Source organism: Podarcis melisellensis (assembly GCF_964234715.1).
Source record: "Podarcis melisellensis genome assembly, chromosome: 1".
NCBI lineage: Eukaryota > Metazoa > Chordata > Lepidosauria > Squamata > Lacertidae > Podarcis > Podarcis melisellensis.
Genome location: NC_138528.1, coordinates 79,536,049 through 79,554,100, shown reverse-complemented (window position 1 = coordinate 79,554,100; position 18,052 = coordinate 79,536,049). Strand labels below are relative to the sequence as shown.

General features: G+C 43.5%; 1 protein-coding gene across 5 annotated transcripts in view; it reads right to left on the bottom strand.

The window, feature by feature from the left end:
• SYT7 (synaptotagmin 7) overlaps positions 1–18,052 on the bottom strand; it is a 219,492-nt gene that overhangs the window by 85,093 nt on the left and 116,347 nt on the right. For all 5 annotated transcript variants that reach the window (XM_081930603.1, XM_081930607.1, XM_081930604.1 and 2 more), the window contains exon 2: positions 17,703–17,806. In XM_081930603.1, coding sequence (XP_081786729.1) covers positions 17,703–17,806 — 104 coding nt within the window. The remainder of the gene's footprint in view (positions 1–17,702; positions 17,807–18,052) is intronic.

Below are 18,052 nucleotides of genomic sequence, written 5' to 3'. Positions count from 1 at the left end.
GACTTGAGAGGGATATTGGCAACATGTAATATTAACAATCACCACATTTCCTCATAAGCATTTGGGGAAGGGCTTTAGCACAAAGGCTCCTGAAGATCCAAATATGCAGCATCTGTCAGATTTATGCACCTGTTTACTCACAGGACAGCTAGGAGAGTATGGAGTGGATCTTCTAGTATGGATTGAGAAATTGCAGCCAGGGTGATGTATCTTCAGGCAGTATTTCAAGCACTCAGGTCCATGAAAGTACTTGCTGCTGGGACTCAAGGAGCTTGTCACATGCTGTCAGTTGTTGCCTCTTATTTAAATTTTAAAATGGCAGTCCATAAAGAAACTCTCTCTCGCATATACACTGTTCAAAATACACTTCCTAAATGTCTTTACTCCATGTCTACAAAAGCTCTTGCTAAATAGGAATGCAGGTGGCTTTCAGGCATGCTCTGTAGTCAAATCTGGACTGTACTATATGGAAGGTAAGAACCTGCAGTCTCACCTGACAAATAAACAGCAGTTGATCAGGCAGACACTGCTGAGAATACTGGTCCCTCTGTCCCCAGTCTGTCTAGGAAGCAACTGATGCTGAAGACAAGAGTACGAGCAAGATGGAAGCTGACTAAGGACAAGCTGCTCATGATTCATCTACATTTTGGCAGAAGGTGAGAGGGTTTCACCTTCTTGGGTTTGGTTCTAAATTTAGCTTGATGGAAGAACATAATCATTCATTAAAATTCCATGCTGCCTGCACTCTATCGTGTGTGCATACCAATGGGCTGCAGTGCCTGCAACCTTTCATCTGCTTCAGCCGTCTCTAGACCCCACTGGGAGGCTCCAAACAGGTGACATATGTGCCAGCTGCTGGATTTAATTCTCTCATTTCGGGAGAGATCCTGTGGTGCTTGGGAACAGATGTGGCCCTGACTTAAAATATAAGAAACAGAACGGGCGGGAATGGGAATGGATGGTGGGAGGTGGATGGTGGGAGCTCATCCACAGAGAAACCTACCTTGGATATGAACTTCCTACCCCTTAGCATGACTACAGGCTCCAGCCAAGCTTAGTATGCTTCCTTAGTTCAAAAACGTTTTCAGAAGATCACCAAATTTTCATTTGGCAACTGCTTCATGGAAACCTCCAAAGTTTCTGCTCAAATTTTTCATACCCTCCAGATTTTCTTGGAACTGACCAAGAAGATTGCATAAAACTCCAATAAATGAAGACAGGTTTGAATCAAATAATGGTTAAATGTATATTCTACACAATACACTTTTATTATTGACCTTGAATCACGGTTTCTCTTGTTCAAATACCACTTTGTGCATGACAATCCCAGGTATGCGTGCTCAGAAGTACTGAGATCAAAGGGATTTACTCTGAAGTAAATGTGCATAGGAATGCTGCTTTAGAGAAGACACTACTATCAGCTTCTGTACCTCTCACCATTTGCAAAATAGGGATAATAGAGGGCCACCTTAAAAGTTTATTTTTAAAACAAAACCAGCAAAGCACTGGACAGTTATCCATGAGATCCTTGATGAATGACAGAGGAATTTGGGCTAAATGATATTAATGTCAGGTGGAGCCACAGCTGGCTGAACAACTAAACCCAGCCAGTGCTCATTAATGGCTCTAAGTCAGCTGCCTGGGGGGGAAGACTCAAGTGGAGAACCACAGGGCTCTCTTTTAGGCCCTGTGCTATTCAGCATTGCTATAAATGACTTGAATGAGGGCATAGAGAGGATGCTTATTAAATTTAAAGATGACACACAGCTAGGAGGGATAGCTAACACCATAGAAGACAGAATCAAGATTCAAAATGACTTTGACAGGCTGGAACATTGGGCCGAAACCAACAAGATTAAATTCAACAGAGATAAATGTGAAGTCCTACAATTAGGTCCAAAAATAAAATAAAGATCAAAGGCACAAATATAGGATGGAGGAGACCTTGCTTGAAAGCAGCATATGTGAAAAGGATCTAAATGACTTAGTTTATTACAAGTTGAACATGAGCCAGCAGCACAACGTGGCTGCTAAAAATGTCCATGCATTCTTAGGTTGCATTAAAGAAGCAAATGGAGGAATTCAACGTCACACTATTATGACCATTCCGTCAGCACAAGCATTTTAGTTTGTCAGATGTAACAGTCTGTGCTCTCCTCCCCCCCATGCAGTTTTGGGGGGCTCCCCCAACCACCTGGAGATGATTTCGGGGGGCACAGGGGGCAAGGAGAGGGTTGAAGCCCCAAGGCACTTGTGGGACACATTGCACTAGCCCCTGCTAGCACAGCTATTTAACAGAACCCACCCTGTAGTGTCCAGATCATGAGAAGCAATAGTTCCACTCTATTCTGTGCTGGTCAGGCCACATCTGGAGTATTGTGTCCAATTCTGGGCACCATTCATTCGTACCTTGGTTACCAAATGCCCTGGAACTCGTACATTTCGGCTCCCGAACAATCAAAAACCAGAAGTGAGTGTTCCAGTTTTCAAACATTCTTTTGGAAGCCGAACATCCGATGGGGCCTCTGTGGCTTCTGATTGGCTGCAGGAGCTTCCTGCAGCTAATCAGAAGCTGTACTTTGGAAGTTGAACATTTCAGAAGTTGAACGGACTTCCGGAACGGATTCCGTTCGACTTCCAAGGTACAGCTGTATTCAGTGAAGCACACTGACAGATTAGAACCTCTCCTGTGGAGTATAACTAAGACATTTAGTATAACTAAATGGGTTTCTATGAGAGAGCTGAGCAAAACAGGGGCTGGGTGACCTTCTGTCAGAAATGTTGTAGTTGTATTCTGCACTGAGCAGAGAGTTGTGCTAGATGCCTTTGAAGGTGCCTCCCTACTCAATAATTCTATGTTTGTAGGCTGAGATAATGTATCATGACTTGAGTGAGAACAGTGAGAGCAAGAGATGTTGTGCAACACACTTAGAAAACATTTTGTTGCATGGCATTCTATGTCAGAAACACAGTTATGCATAATCAACATTTGCTACTGGGGTCTGGGGTGCAATTGCCTCCTTTCCCTGTATCCCTCCCCTCACCAAAGTTGCAAAGCTGCCAGTGTGCCTAGAAAACTTCACACAGAGACTCAGAGATTGTTGTGAAATGGCAGCACACGGTAAGCATGCATATATTTTCTTTTGTAATTCTTTTCATCCCTCCCACAATCCTGGAGAGCTCCCCACCTTGTCTTCCCTTGAACAGCACACATACAGTGAAAGAAAAGCAAAATAAATCATTAGATAAGCCTTTTGGTGGTGGGTAGGCAAGCAGGAATTTAGGAAAATCAAATGATTCTACACAAAAGGGTGTGAGAATGTAAGGGATTGTGCAACTCCTACAGAAACCTCACACGTTCTCATGCATCTAGCAAGACTGGCTTTCACGGAAGAAATCTGTTTGCAAACCTGCTCTCCCCAAAGCCTACAGGATTATCCTTCTCTGGTTGGCTCACACAGATCCAGCTGACCACCTTGAAGAGCCACATGCTGCTCTTGCAGCTCAGCCACACCTTCAGTGTGGTTTGTTTGTTTGTTTATTTATTGCATTTATATGCCACCTTTTCCTCCAAGGAGCTCAAATAGTGTACATGGCTCTCCTCATCCCCATTTTTTCCTCACAACAACCCTGTGAGGTAGGTTAGGCTGAGGTAGGCTTCATGGCTGAGTGGAGATTTGAACTCTGGCCTAGTCCAATGCTCTAACCATTATACCACACTAGCTAGTGCAGTTGATGTGTGTTTAGACTTGGCCTGGAGGTAGCCAGGTTCAGCTCCTCACTAAGATGTGAAACTCATTAGGTGACCTTGGGCCAGCCACTAGCTCTGAAACTAACCTACCCCTGAGGGTTATTGCAGTCGTGGACCTTGGTACCTCAAATTTCAGGAGTGCCCTGTGTGACACCAAAATCTGGTTCCCCCTGCCTTCTGTTGGATGTCATAGTTGCGGTGCCCCAGAAACTCTGCACCTGGTGCAGCCAAACTGGCCATGCTTCCCAAGATTGTTGTGAGTATAAGAAGTGGGGACAGGGCCCAGATACACTGCTTTGGGCTCCTTAGAGGAAAGACAGAATAAAAATGTAATAGGTTAATTCATAAACCAAAATGGAAAACCATGGCAGGACAGAAACAGCAGGCAGCAGAAGCACTCTCTTAGCTAGAATGAAGATACCCAAGTCAATTCTGGGGAAGATGGCTGCCTTGTAGCTCCACTACCTGTCAAGAAAGTCATTCAGCCAGCCAGCATCTATTTTCCCCCCAGCCACTTATCCCTATCTACTCCATCTGGCGGAAGCAAAGGAGCGGCTTGTCTTTCCTGTCACCATGAGGGCTTTTTTCCCGTGTGGGGGCCCCCGGTGTGCCAGTCACTGGAATGAATCTGAACTAGGCAAGGCTGTTGTCTGTTTATCTCTGATCAGCGAAATCTTCAATTCATCTTGCTCACTCTGTGGCAGCTAGTTTTATTAATTTGGCTCCCAGATGAGCATCTTTACTTATTAATGGGGTGATATTGCTGCTTAACTCATGAACGTATTCCACACACAACCTCCTATCTTCTGTAAGGCACTGGCAAACTAAGCGGTCTGAATCTGGGAAGCTGGACCTTGTTTCTTCTGAGGGAGGGAGATAGGTGGCAGATATAAGCTGGTTGGCAGTCCCAATATAGACAAGAGGGAGAGTGGGGAACGGTGTCAAGAAAGCAAGTGACTGGCTGTGTGTGGCAAGTTTCCAAGCAGGGCAGATGAAATGTTGCTAATGCTTGCATTAAGATGCAAGATACTGTTTCAAATTAAATACCAGCTACATTTATTTATCCTAATTATTACTGATCCTGGTTCAACATGTTATATTCCTGTGCTCAGGGAGAAGGAAACCACACAGTTTTATTTTTATCAATGCATTTCCAGTGTTGATAACGGTGGGGGGGGGGGGATTTGCCATCTTTGGAACACTTGACCCAGTTTTGAATCCCTAGATGAGCCAAGAGAGGTTTCTTTTTGAGAGAAAACAAGCCACAGCACGATGCTGAATGCCAGGCATGTGGGGTGTCTGGAGCAGCTAAAGGATTTTTCATCTGATTATTTTGAAAAATTGAATGTTATACTTAGCTCCACAGAAGTCATGCTAGTTCTCATCCAATGCCAGTACTGTAATAGATGGGGTTTAACCTTACTGCACTGGTAGGTAGGATAGCTTTGCTGTGTCTGGGGAGGGGTATTTACTTTTAAGAATCAGGGCATATTTGGTGTTGCAGAGATTGAGTACATTGCCTTAACAGAACTTGGTAAAAGAATGAAACAATAATTTAAAAAGCAGAAGGGTACAGAATTGCTGGGGGAGGGATTCTGTAAAGCACCTGCATAGTGCTTTTCAGTAGCATGATATCTGTTGAGGCATGTTATTACTATAGCTGTTTTCTTCAGATGTGTGCCTATATGTGTGGTTGAGACTGCAATTCATGCAAAATTGCAGATTTCCAATCACTAAATGCATGTTTGAAACTACCTTAACAGAGGCTGCTGAGAAATAGGATGGATGTGGGTGACATGTAGGATGTGAACTCAGTTCTCCTAGAGAGAGAGAGAAGGTAACCATGTTTGCATATACAATTCATTTAAATATATGCAAATATTTAATTGGATCCATCACACTCTCTCCTCTTCTCCTTTCAAACCTGATCAGGTCTCTTTTTCTTAGGGTTGTACTCTTTTCTTGCCTTCTTTCTTGGCTGTCACACCACAAAATCTCATTTTCTCTTTCCCTCATCACCCACAAGAATCCACCACTGCTCTCTTGCAGAAATGAAACTTTGACTACAGCCTGTCCCCTAGTGTTGCCTCAAAGTCACCCACTTTCTTTCTTCAGATTCTTGTCCAAAAAGCTTTCCAAAAGTTCCACAAAATCGACTTCCGGGTCGGCGCCATCGCCGAATGGCGGGCTCCCTCCGAGCTCCGGAGGGAGCCTGCTCGGCAGGGGCTGGGTCCTACCGCACCGGCGATGCGGGGACCCTTAAAAACCACGGCCACGGAGGCCGTGGACATGGAGACTCGGCTGGCACCGTCAGCGCCCTCTCGATTCGTGAAGGAGCCTTTTTAAAGGCTACGGATCGGGTGCCGGGGAGGAGCGTGGTGCTTTGAGTCCTCTGCTATCCCTGCCGAGCGCAGCCGCATGCCATCCGGCGGAGAGCGCTGACTTCTTCTATTGAAAATTTGGACCTAAAAGAAGAACCCGTGAGTAATTGGAATATGGACTAAAAAGAGGGATAAATTTTTAGAATTTGGAGCGAACGGGGGAGGTGGAAAAAAGGAAGTCAGCCCCCCCCCCAAATTGTAGAAGAGCCAAAACAAAGGACTGGATAACTAAGATCGAGAGGAACCTTATCTTGCCGAACTAGCAACTTCGCGAGGGAAATTTATAAGATTGAGCTGGAGGAGAAAAGTGGAATTCGTATTAAAAAGCAACCCCCCCGGAATCCCTGGAGCGATTCGTGAAAATGCCTGGAGAAGAATAACGGAGGTTTTGACAGCTGTCAAAGAGCTGTCAAAACGGAAGAATGAAATTGAGACTTTGTTATGAGGACTTTGCCGGTTACATTTGTTATAAATTGGAGATAAATTGTTTCAAATAAGGATTTACAAGTTATTTGGACTGGCGGATGTGATCTGGAAGGGAACTTTGTTATTGTAATCCACCTAGAGGAGCTGAGGGACATTGCATGTGTTTTCGACGGGAAACTTGAACAGTTGGATAGAACTTTTAATCTCCTGGGAAACTGCAGAAATGGAACATTATTTTGTCTACAGAGGCCTACACTTTACTGGAAACAATGGATTAATCTGTTGAAAAATGAAAGGAACATGATGTAATGTTTTGCTCCTGAATAACAAGCCTCTGTAGAGACACTAGAAGCCTTTGGAAAAAGAACATTTCTGTGAGGGAACAGGGAAGTAAAAAGGAGGAGAGTGATTGACAAGAACAAGGAAACAACAAGAACTGGACAGAACTGGAGTGGGAACATTTGGGATATCCAGATTTGACAAGCTTATGGATATAAAATTGGAGTTTATACTCCTGGATATAAAAATCTGGATAGAAGAAATGGGCCCCCTTTGATAGACTCCTTCTATGATTGGACATCTGTAATTAAAAAAAAAAAAAAGACCGGTAAAGAACCAGAGGGATGTGGGTTTAGTGAAATGTGGGTTCATCAGGAAGACATTAGAAGTGGAGGGATAGGAGGAACGCAACAGGGAAAGAGGGGAGGGAAATTTGGAATCCAAAGGTTGTAAAATTATTGTTTGTTTTTATTCTATTTTCATCTGTACTATATTTGAAAGGGGGGAACTCGTGGAAGGGAATAGGTCGACCTTAGGGGATGGAAATTTGGATAAATTGAGTTATTGATGATGAGTGTATTTTGGGAATAAGAATTTGTTGAATATTATTGCTTTTTTGGAAGATTTGGAACACAAGAGGGGGTGGGGAGGGGAAGTCCTGGATATTGGAAAAAGTTTATGAATTGGATTTTATTTGTTTTAATTTGGAAAACCTTAATAAAAATTATTTAAAAAAAAAAAAACAAACAAAAGTTCCACAAAATCACTACCCAAACTCTCTGGCAACCTTCCTTCTCTTTCTAAAGCAAGTGGCTCTAGCCAGCATCCATTTTCCTTCTGATGCCACCTTTGTTCCGTTGGTCACATTCCCCGCCCCCTGTTTCAGCCAATATCCTCCCTCCCTCCACTCTCACTTAGTGTTTCCACACATGATTTTAGAACCAATAGCCTGAATTACTAGTTTTAACTCTTTTACTAGTTTTAAACTCTTAACATTGATTCACATCAAGTTTGCTAATACACTACTCCAGGGGTTTTCAACCTTGTTGAGTCCATGGCTCTCTTGGCCAACTACATTCTTTCTGCAGCACCTCTGTGGGTCTCAGGAGCCCAGTTTTGTCACCCCTTGCCTGCAGAGCTGGCAGCCTCTCACCCTTTTTCAAACACCCTCCCTTGGGAGTCTTCCCTCAGCCTCCTCTCCTTGAGAGTCCTCCAGGCAGCCGCTGCTGCTGCCCCTGGTCTCTGAGCTGCAACACAAACACCCCGCCCCAAAGAGAGATGCCTCCTCACACTGCCCCACAAGGGCCTGGGACTTGTCTGTCCATTCCCAACAATAAGGGCTGGTGAATAGGCTGGCTGGACTCCCTCGCCTGCTTGCTTGCTTATTCCGAGGCCACCTCAGGTCCTGGCAACCTGCACACCCTGACCAGCCCCAGAGGCACCATTCACCTTGGGAGGTTGTAGCCATGACTGAAGCAACCAACAGCTGCACAAGCCTTTGGGAGGCAGAGCCACAAGAAGAGGAGGGAGGTAAAGAAAGAGAGACTAAGGCCAGTGTTGCCTGTGGCACCCCTAACCGCCATTCAAGGCACCCCAGTGTGCCACGGCAAACTGGCTGAAAACCACTGCACTACCCATTTGAGACAATAAAATTCCTTGAGATTTATCTTTCTTGTTCTTGACTACGGTCGCCATATGTCCGGAATTTCCCGAACATAGCCAGAATACAGCAGTCAGAAACAGTATCCAAGTGGAAATCGCTTAAAAATCCGCATAGCAACCCATGTTGCATGTTTTTTTCTTTTTGAGATTTTGTATCCAGATTTTCACTTTTTGAAATATGGCAACCCTAGGCTATACCAGCCCCTGGGGTACCAAATTCAGAGGTGCATTCAGGTTCAAGGTCAAAAGATCCTCAAACGGGTGTCAGGGTAGCATCTGAGAACTGCAGGCCTGTATGAAAACAACACAATCTGTAACAATACTGGTGTTTGAGTGCTGGGAAAAGGAATGTGAGACAGTGTGTTGACTCTTGTTAGGAGTAGCAGCTGGGGCAGGAGAATGAAAATACTGGTTTGGTGAAATAGTAAGGTCTGGCTTAAAGGGCAAAGCCAAGTTTAGGGACACTCACCATTCATCGCTCGGTGCGAAACTAGGCTTTATTTCACTTCGGTCAAAGACCCAGTTTGGCATCTCCTCCACATGCATTTGCGAACACACACACACACACACAAGTTGGGAGCATCAATGACACCCTTCTGGAGGCTTCACCTGGGGCAAAAAACCTGGCTAGCCCCCCTCCCTCAGCTACAGCTCTGCATCACTAATATGCAGCATGTCTCACTGTTTTAAAACAAAATACACTGTTTGTGAATGCAGTGGTGACACGGTGACCTCAGGAAACCACAGGAGTCATGGTGGCAGGAGTTGGGGGAGAAATTCCATTATATGCTGCAAATTCATGGCTCTTTTTGGAGCATGGCAGGCTCATAATGTCTTTTAAGAAGCCAGAAACAGGGACATTGGGCTACATGCATGCAATCAGAGGATTCCAAGCATGAATGATGGTAGTTGCAGGGCAGGGAGCATGGCTGGCTGGGTGGGTGGGTTAGAGTTACCTAAGTCATAAAAAAGTACTTCAAATGCATAAAAATATTGAAAGAAGTAAGCAATACAACAATAGGTTGAAGATACTTAAGATCAAAAGAAACTTCTATTTTTATAGTAAAAGGGGGGGGGAAATGTTGGCAAAATATAACAACGGCAGTAACGAAATATACGTAATAATAATAATAATAATAATAATAATAATAATAATAATAATACACAAACCATTATCCCCCCTCCTCCCCTAGGATCTTCACTTGTACACAGATTATTTTGAAAACTTATTTTCATGCTGCACCAACCTTTCCAGCAAAACATTCAATTATCACAACCCTAACAAGCTAAATAATAAAAGCTGAACCAACCATGAAGATGCGTCACTCAGCAGGAGTCTCTCACTGGCTGAAACATCTTCATTCACTGACAGGATTCACGATCGGCAAACTCTTTCTCCAACAGAAAGCAAGCATCACCAGCTGTTGCAAACCCTGCATGCTTGCAGAGAACCCTTATTTGACCTCTCTGGACAACCCTTATACTTTCTCTCTCCCCCCCCCCCATACATGCAAAACCCAAACAATGGCCAAAATTGGGGCACACAACAGTACAAGGACCCCAAGCACACTAGCAAATCTACAACAGAATGGCAGAAAAAGAAAATAATTAAGCTGTTGCAATGGCCCAGTCAAAGTCCAGACCTCAACGCAATTGAAATGCTGTGTGGTACCTTGAAGAGTGCTGTGCATAAACAAATACCAACAAACCTCAATGAACTGAAGTAACATTGTAAAGAAGAGTGGACCAAAATTCCTCCACAGCGATGTGAGAGACTGATAAAGTCCTACAGAAACTGAGTACAGTGGTACCTCAGGTTACAGACGCTTCAGGTTACAGACTCCGGTAACCCAGAAATAGTACCTTGGGTTAAGAACTTTGCTTCAGGATGAGAACAGAAATCATGCTCCGGTGGCGTGGCGGCAGCGGGAGGCCCCATTAGCTAAAGTGGTGCTTCAGGTTAAGAACAGTTTCAGGTTAAGAACGGACCTCCGGAACGAATTAAGTACTTAACCTGAAGTTATTGCTGCTTAAGGTGGTTCAACAAGCTACCGAATCATAAAGTGTACTTAGTTTTTCACACATGGCTTTTCCATTTTGGCTTTATTTCTGTTAAGCAAATCATGACACAATGCAATATGTTACCGTATTTTTCGCTCTATAAGACGCACCAGACCACAAGACGCACCTAGTTTTTGGAGGAGGAAAACAAGAAAAAAAATATTCTGAATCTCAGAAGCCAGAACAGCAAGAGGGATCACTGCGCAGTGAAAGCAGCAATCCCTCTTGCTGTTCTGGCTTCTGGGATAGCTGCGCAACCTGCATTCGCTCCATAAGACGCACACACATTTCCCCTTACTTTTTAGGAGGGAAAAAGTGAGTCTTATAGAGCAAAAAATACGGTATGTCTTATTGTTCATCTGAGGTTGTATTTACCTGATTTTAAGACCTGCTAATGAAAAGATTATTGTTATTATGTCTTCATATGTAAAACCACAGAATTCAAAGAGGGTGCACTTTCTTTTCCCCATGTCTGCATGCCTAGAACAACAATCCTTCCTGATTCCTCGCCACATGCCAAGTCCAAGGAATTGGAGGCTACCCACAAACATAATTGGGAAATCAGCAACAGGGGTATGAAAAAACCCTCCCACTCAATTCATGCATTTTTCTCTAAGACTAAGCATCTGCCTCCAGCTGTGAGCTAATAAGCAAACTAGATGTTTGGTAGCGGGTTCCAGGTCTGGGAACCTTAGCTGTTGCTGAGCAGTGGGGCAGGGCTTGATTTGGAGCTGGGAAATGTCCAATAAATGATGATGGCAACTTCCTTAACCCTTTCTATGCTTGCTACATCTCTCCTGAACCCCTTTCCCTCAGTCAGGGGGAGATGTGTGCTTGTTGCAGTTGAGGGAAGAAGTGGTGCGTGATGAAAAGGTTAAGAGAGAGCCAGTGTGGTGTAGTGGTTAAGAGCAGTGGACTCGTAATCTGGTGAACCGGGTTCGATTCCCCATTCCTCCACATGCAGCTGCTGGGTGACCTTGGACTAGTACCACTTCTCTGAAGTCTCTCAGCCCCACTCACCTCACAGAGTGTTTGTTGTGGGGGAGGAAGAGAAAGGAGAATGTTAGCCGCTTTGAGACTCCTTAGGGTAGTGATAAAGCGGGTATCAAATCCAAACTCTTCTTCTAATTATCCCCTTCCCTGCCCACCACTTCTCCCTCCCCAAATTGTACCCAGTCCCAAGTTTTCAGCTGCTGGGCAGTGTGGCCAGGTTCCCAGACAGAGTCTGTTGTCAAATGTACAGTTCAACCCTGATGTATGAATTGGCCAGGCACAGGGATGAGTCATCCAGGCAGGATGGGAGATCCTTTGAGGATCTTTCATCCCCTCTCTCCTTTAGTTATAGGTTCTCTTTCCACATTATGCGGACATCTCTGACAAAAACATGAATATGCAGGGGTTTCAAATGTGATAGTATAGTTTTCCTTGAAGCCAAACATATGACTTAAGCCTTTCCATTTTACAGTTAAATGAGCTCAGTGAGTACAGCACATGTTCTGCATGCAAAATATCTCTATTTCAATCCCTGGTGTCCCTGGTTTTTTGCCTGGGGCCCTAGAGAAGTTGTTGCCAGTTGGTGTAGACAATACTGAGCTAGACAAGGCACTTTCCTGCATCCCTGCAATAAATACATAGAATGAAATATGGGGACAAACACAGCCTGATCTTAAATATGCTTGAATGGAAGAAAATCCAACTGAGTTAAATGGGATTTCTTTCCTAGCAAGTTTGCTTAGGACTGCAGCTCTACAGTGCAATTCTATATGTGTTTGTTCGAATGCAAGTTCAACTTGCTTTCTGTTTCTTATTGTATACAACATTATATTGTATTGCATATTGACTTTCTTATTGCATTTTGTACTTTGCATTTTTATTGTCCTGCAAATTGCTTCAGGACTTCTTTTGGGTCTGTTAAGTGATATATAAATATAATGAATAGCTAGCTAAATTAATCAGCTTTGAATGATACTGAATCTTGGCTCCACTTGCTGAAGTATCAAAAGAGACACTACAGCTGTTGATTTATTTTTTCCCTTTTACACAGATAATCTTGTCTATATAGAATCTGGGACAATCCTACTACCCACCTTGTTCCTTCTCTCTCACGTTACTTGTTAACACATTCAGTCCCACTGGTCTCTCTAACAAGCAGAAAACACCTCATGTTTCACAGCAGTGTTAAAGTGGCTATTCATGCTAGGATTAGTTAATTGCTGCAATTTCTGGCATTGCATTGGTCTGCAGAATTATTTTCCCCTCAGGTAAAATTTGTGGCACACAGTTGCACTGATGCACGAAAGGTGTTCTGCAAAGGGTATTAATATTACTTTTACTGTTTAACATTTAAATAGTGTCAGCGGTGCCTACATAACGAGCTCATTGTGAGTTTTTGATTCCGTATGCCTGCCTCACTTCATGGGTTGGTTTTTGTGTGTGACAGTAACTGATACATCCCTAACAAGTACCCCCTCCCCCAGTTAGGAAAACAATGGCTGCTACTAAATAAGAGATTTTTTGCTAACAGATACCTAGCTATGTATTTTTTAGGAACACTAGACTTTCCCTTTTATCATTTGTCCACATAATCCAGTATTTTCTGCTTTTCAGAAGTGACCCAAATTGAATATTGACCCACCTCTCCTGTTTCTATGCACCTGGATGCATGCTGGTTTAAACCAGCCTCTGCCAAACTGGTGCCCTCCTCGTATTTTTTTTTTTACTAAAACCCCCAGCAGCTCAAGCCAGCAACACCACTGGCCAGAGATTATGGGAGCTGTGGTCCAAAACATCTGGACGGCCCCAGGTTGGAGAAAGCTGATTCAAAAATGCCTCACCATCAAGTTTGGCCCAGAGTCTCCACATTAATGAAGCAGTTGCTTCTATGTGGAAGACCTACAGTTCCTCCGAGAAGAAAACAAGAAAGTGTTTCTCTGCTGATGGTAAAACAATAGGTTTGCACTTCAAGTCTTCATGTACCTATCATTAGGTGACACAAATAGCAACAAAAATATCGTGCCAAAGTAATAAATGACTTATTCACAAGTGTATTTTCCGCCCTAAACATGAAATCAGTGCTGAGGACACACTTCCATTTAAAGGCAGAATAGAAAGGAACCCACCCCGGATTTCGGAAGCCAGGTCCCATTTGCACTCTTTATGTGCTGAGATCTTGGTCAGTGAATGCTGGGGAAGTCATGTGTATTTCCTGAGGCCTTATTCTATTGAATAATGGTCAAAGGCCATTGGCTTTAAAACAGACAAGCAGGGGGGAGACAAAATGAAGCGGAACGTTAAAGTGATGGCTGGAAGTTGTGATCAAAACCTTAGGTCACGGACACCTGAGAGACAATTACCGTATCACAACACAGACACAAGTATTTCTCCAGATGAGCTGCCATGACCTATTGCATGAGCTGAGAAGAAGGAGAAGATGAAGGGAGAAGGAAAAGAAGAGCTGGTTAAAGAATACAGTGGGTTAAGAACGTAATTCGTTCTGGAGGTCCGTTCTTAACCTGAAACTGTTCTTAACCTGAGGTACCACTTCAGCTAATGGGGCCTCCCGATGCCGCCGTGCGATTTCTGTTCTCATCCTGAAGCAAAGTTCTTAATCTGAGGTACTATTTCTGGGTTAGCGGAGTCCGTAACCTGAAGCGTCTGTAACCTGAAGTGTCTGTAACCTGAGGTACTACTGTACATGGGGCTTTTCAGTGACATAGATGCCATGCACCAGATTAGCCTGCCTGTTGCTCAGTGAGCTACCAAATGGAGCAACTGTATGCATATATTACTTCACTCCATTCAATCCATACTTTATTTTGACAGCAGGCATGGAAATTAGTCAAAGATTTTGCAGTCACAAAAAGATCCAGGCCCTAGTTAACGCTGCCAGTCTCTAGCTTCCGTCTGTCATATTTTGCTTATCTAACCTGTCTGTGTAGCAGTAAATTTAAATCCCACAAACATCCAGGTCTTGCAAAGAGTTGTTTGCAAACATGGGTTTCTGAAAAGGTACAAACTTCTCACCTTTTATTGATGATCTTGATCTTTGCTGCTTTTCTTCCTTCACTAGCATTGAAGTGGGGCTTTTATGTTGGGACTTGAGAGAGACCAAGCTGCTACAGATGGATTAGTTAGAAGATGAGTGAATGCCTGCCACAACCAGGGAGCCGGTGTGGTGTAGCAGATAAAGGGCTGGATTTAGACTGGAGAGATAGGGGCTTACATTCTCACAGATCTCAAAGCTCACTTGGTGGCTCAGCTTACTTCACAAAGTTGCTATGTGATGCCCTTAGCATCCTGGGAAAAGGCTTGATATAAATATGATGGTAGAAAGGGCAGATGTGGAACTATCTGGACTTTAGAAGCTGAGTTTGTCTGCCTTGCCCCTCCCACCTCACAGCTTTCTGATTCATTGAGCGCTGCTTGGGCCAGAACTGAAACAAAGGAACCACAGGGTCTTGTACAGCTGAGTCCATGACAAAAGCACAGGGAAGTTGATGCTCTGGCACCAAGACCGGTCAATTCAAAATCATCTTGGTCCTGAGTCTATATGGGGTTGAATGCACTATGTTCTCAGATTCAGAGCAGTTTGGGTGGCATGACTGCCTGCTATGGGTGGACAGGCCTTGAAATGGTTGTTTGTGCTTGTTTATTTGTTGCAATTGATGGGAGTGATTTTCTTTTGTTGCACCCTGATGTTGTGTTGTCATTATCTTGTAATGCTACATATATATTAGATCCTTCCATTTTGTTGGTTAGAATTATAGTTTGAATTGCTGGAAGTTGGCCATGTGAATTTCATTGTCTATTTTGTGATTCCTATGGCTTGTAATTTGCCTTGAGCACAGTAATGTAGAAAGGCGGTACACGAATATTTAAAAAATCATAGCATTTGTACACAAGTACCTTAAAAATAAAAACAGCCAGCATGCATCACATTCTAAACTTATTGGCTGAGAGTGATAAGCTTACTGTGTTGGCATACTGCTGCCCGCCCCCTGCATTTTAATTAAAAATAAATTAGATTAGACATGCCTTCCAGTTTTCTTGGCTGTTTTAACAATGCCTCAGGTCTTACAAAAATGTTACATTTATGAAAAATTTAAAAACTGTTAATAAAATGAACTATATAAAATAAAAAGAAAGTTTGTGAAAAGGTTCGTTATTCAACAGATAACTACTCCCACACTGGGAGGGCAGCCTCTAGTCTAAGGCATTCAAAAAATGTCACAAAATTGCATGAGGTTAGAGGGAGAGGAACTGAACCACTCACGTTGCAAGATGGAACTTTCCACTATATTTTTAAAGGCTGGGTGAAAATAACTGTTATTTCTCAATGTACAGAAGAGTCTGAAAAATTAAATTAAAAAAATGTAGCAGAATAATTTTGACAGAAGACAACTGGACTCCCTGCACAATTGAGGGTAACCTAATCATATATCTACGGGGATTGCCTGGAAAGGAACTGCCAGCCACAGTGGCAGAGTGCCCTATAAGGCATGGAAGGGAGTAGTCCAGCTTCCTTGCATAGAACTATTCATGTGTATGCAGCACTCACAGTTTCAAACCGGAGTGCACTTTTTGCTCCAGCTCCATATTGCTGCACTAGCTCTGCTTCCAACGATCATGCATTAATAGCAGTTGACTGCAAGAGAAGCCCTGTGAGAGCAGCAGGAACCCCGCGCGAACGAGGGCCCTGAACATATGAAGCCCTAATGTACAACTTCTCATCTGTAAGGATTCTCTTGCAGAAACTGCACTCAATGCACAGTAGCTGGAGAACAGCCCCACTCCAGATGGATTATATGAGTGCCTTACATGTAAGCAATGCCTGAACAGAGCTCATGTGTGCCACAAATCTGAACTGAACTTTAAGCTTCTTCTTTTTTACATTTTTATTTTGAACATTTATATTCTGCCTTTCTTTCTACATGAAGCTCAAGGTGACATACGTAGTGTTCTCAGGCAACCTCCCATCCTGATATTAACCTGCTTAGCTTCAGTAAAGTGGCTGCACCATGTGGCCTTGACCCAACTGCAGCCCTGCTCTACGAGGTCTTGATGAACAAGAAGCCTCTTTTACTTTTCCACACTGAACTGCCTAAAGTTCGCAACAGCCCTGGACTTTTACGCAGAACAGCTATTCCCATGATCATAGATGCTACCACTTTCTGAACTGCAGAGAAATGTAATAAACTCATAGACAGTCCAGCATAAGTATCAGAATGAATAGGAAATGTACATCATAGCTGATTTCATTTGTGGGATTACCAAAGTAGAAAAGAGGCATTTGTTTCTGTGAACCAGTATGAATGGAGGAGTGATAGAGCATATGATACATTTCAGTAAGATATTGGGTGTGGGCTTAAAAAAAGAAGAAGAAAAAGTTCACCATGAAATGCATTCTGTCAGCCATGCAAAAAACATACTTGAGTCAGTCCCCTCTGCAGGGTGTATTTTTGTGTGTATGTTTGCATATGCATGGAGAATGTTTGAAAGTGGTCTGATATTCCTGGAAAAGTGCCAGCAGAGTCTGGGTAATCAAATCAAGGCACAAACCGATGGTTACATGGTCCATGAAAGAATCTCCCTGTCCCGATAAAACCAGGCATAATTCAAAAATATTTTTGCCTACTATAATCAGCACCAGGATTCCAGTCTTTTCTCCAATTCATGATACTGTCGTTTGTTCTCCAGGTGGCATGAATAATGCATCTGACCACCTCATCTCCTTTCCATTCCATATTTGAGGTTCAGCAATGATCTACTTTTCTCTGCCATCCACCTGTTTCCCCCCCTCCCCATTTCATACTTGCCCCTTTCCAGTCCTTCATTTACTTGGTTTGGTTTCTAATACATATAGCTTCTGATCTGTTAATTACTGTTGTTGGAACAGAGCTACAGTCCCACGTTAATTGCTGGTGTTATGCCCCAAGCATTTAGCAGGGACTGGGGGCACCATATAAACACCATTATTATTATCAACCAGCATTGTAATTAAACTCCTGCTTGACTCCTGCTTCTTTGCATCCTGTGCCACAGTCTATTCCAGCCAGAGGCTGGCTTGCCCAGAGGAAAAAAAGTGTTTCTACCTGTTTCGTTTCCCTTTTCAGCATAGCCAATTGCACACGGTTATGACTTACCAGTTTGCGCTGACACCACTGGCAGATCCCACACAGGACAATGGTAACACTAAGGCTGATGGTGATGATGGCTGAGACCAGAAGGACATCGCGAGAGGGTGCCCCTGAGAAGAAAAACCCACAGGTTAGCTGTACAAGTGCCTCCAATAAAAGGAAACAGGAAAAAGCTGACAGGATTATTAACGTTTTTGTGGGGCTATCAACAGGCTTGCTGAGACTCAGGGGCCTTGTTAGGGGGTGACCCAAGGAGACTGAGCTCTGGTGGTTTTTTTTGCAGTTTCTGCTCTTCTTCCCCCTTTAAAACCTCTTTTTGTTTTGCTTGCATGGCAGCTGGTATGATGCAAAGCACA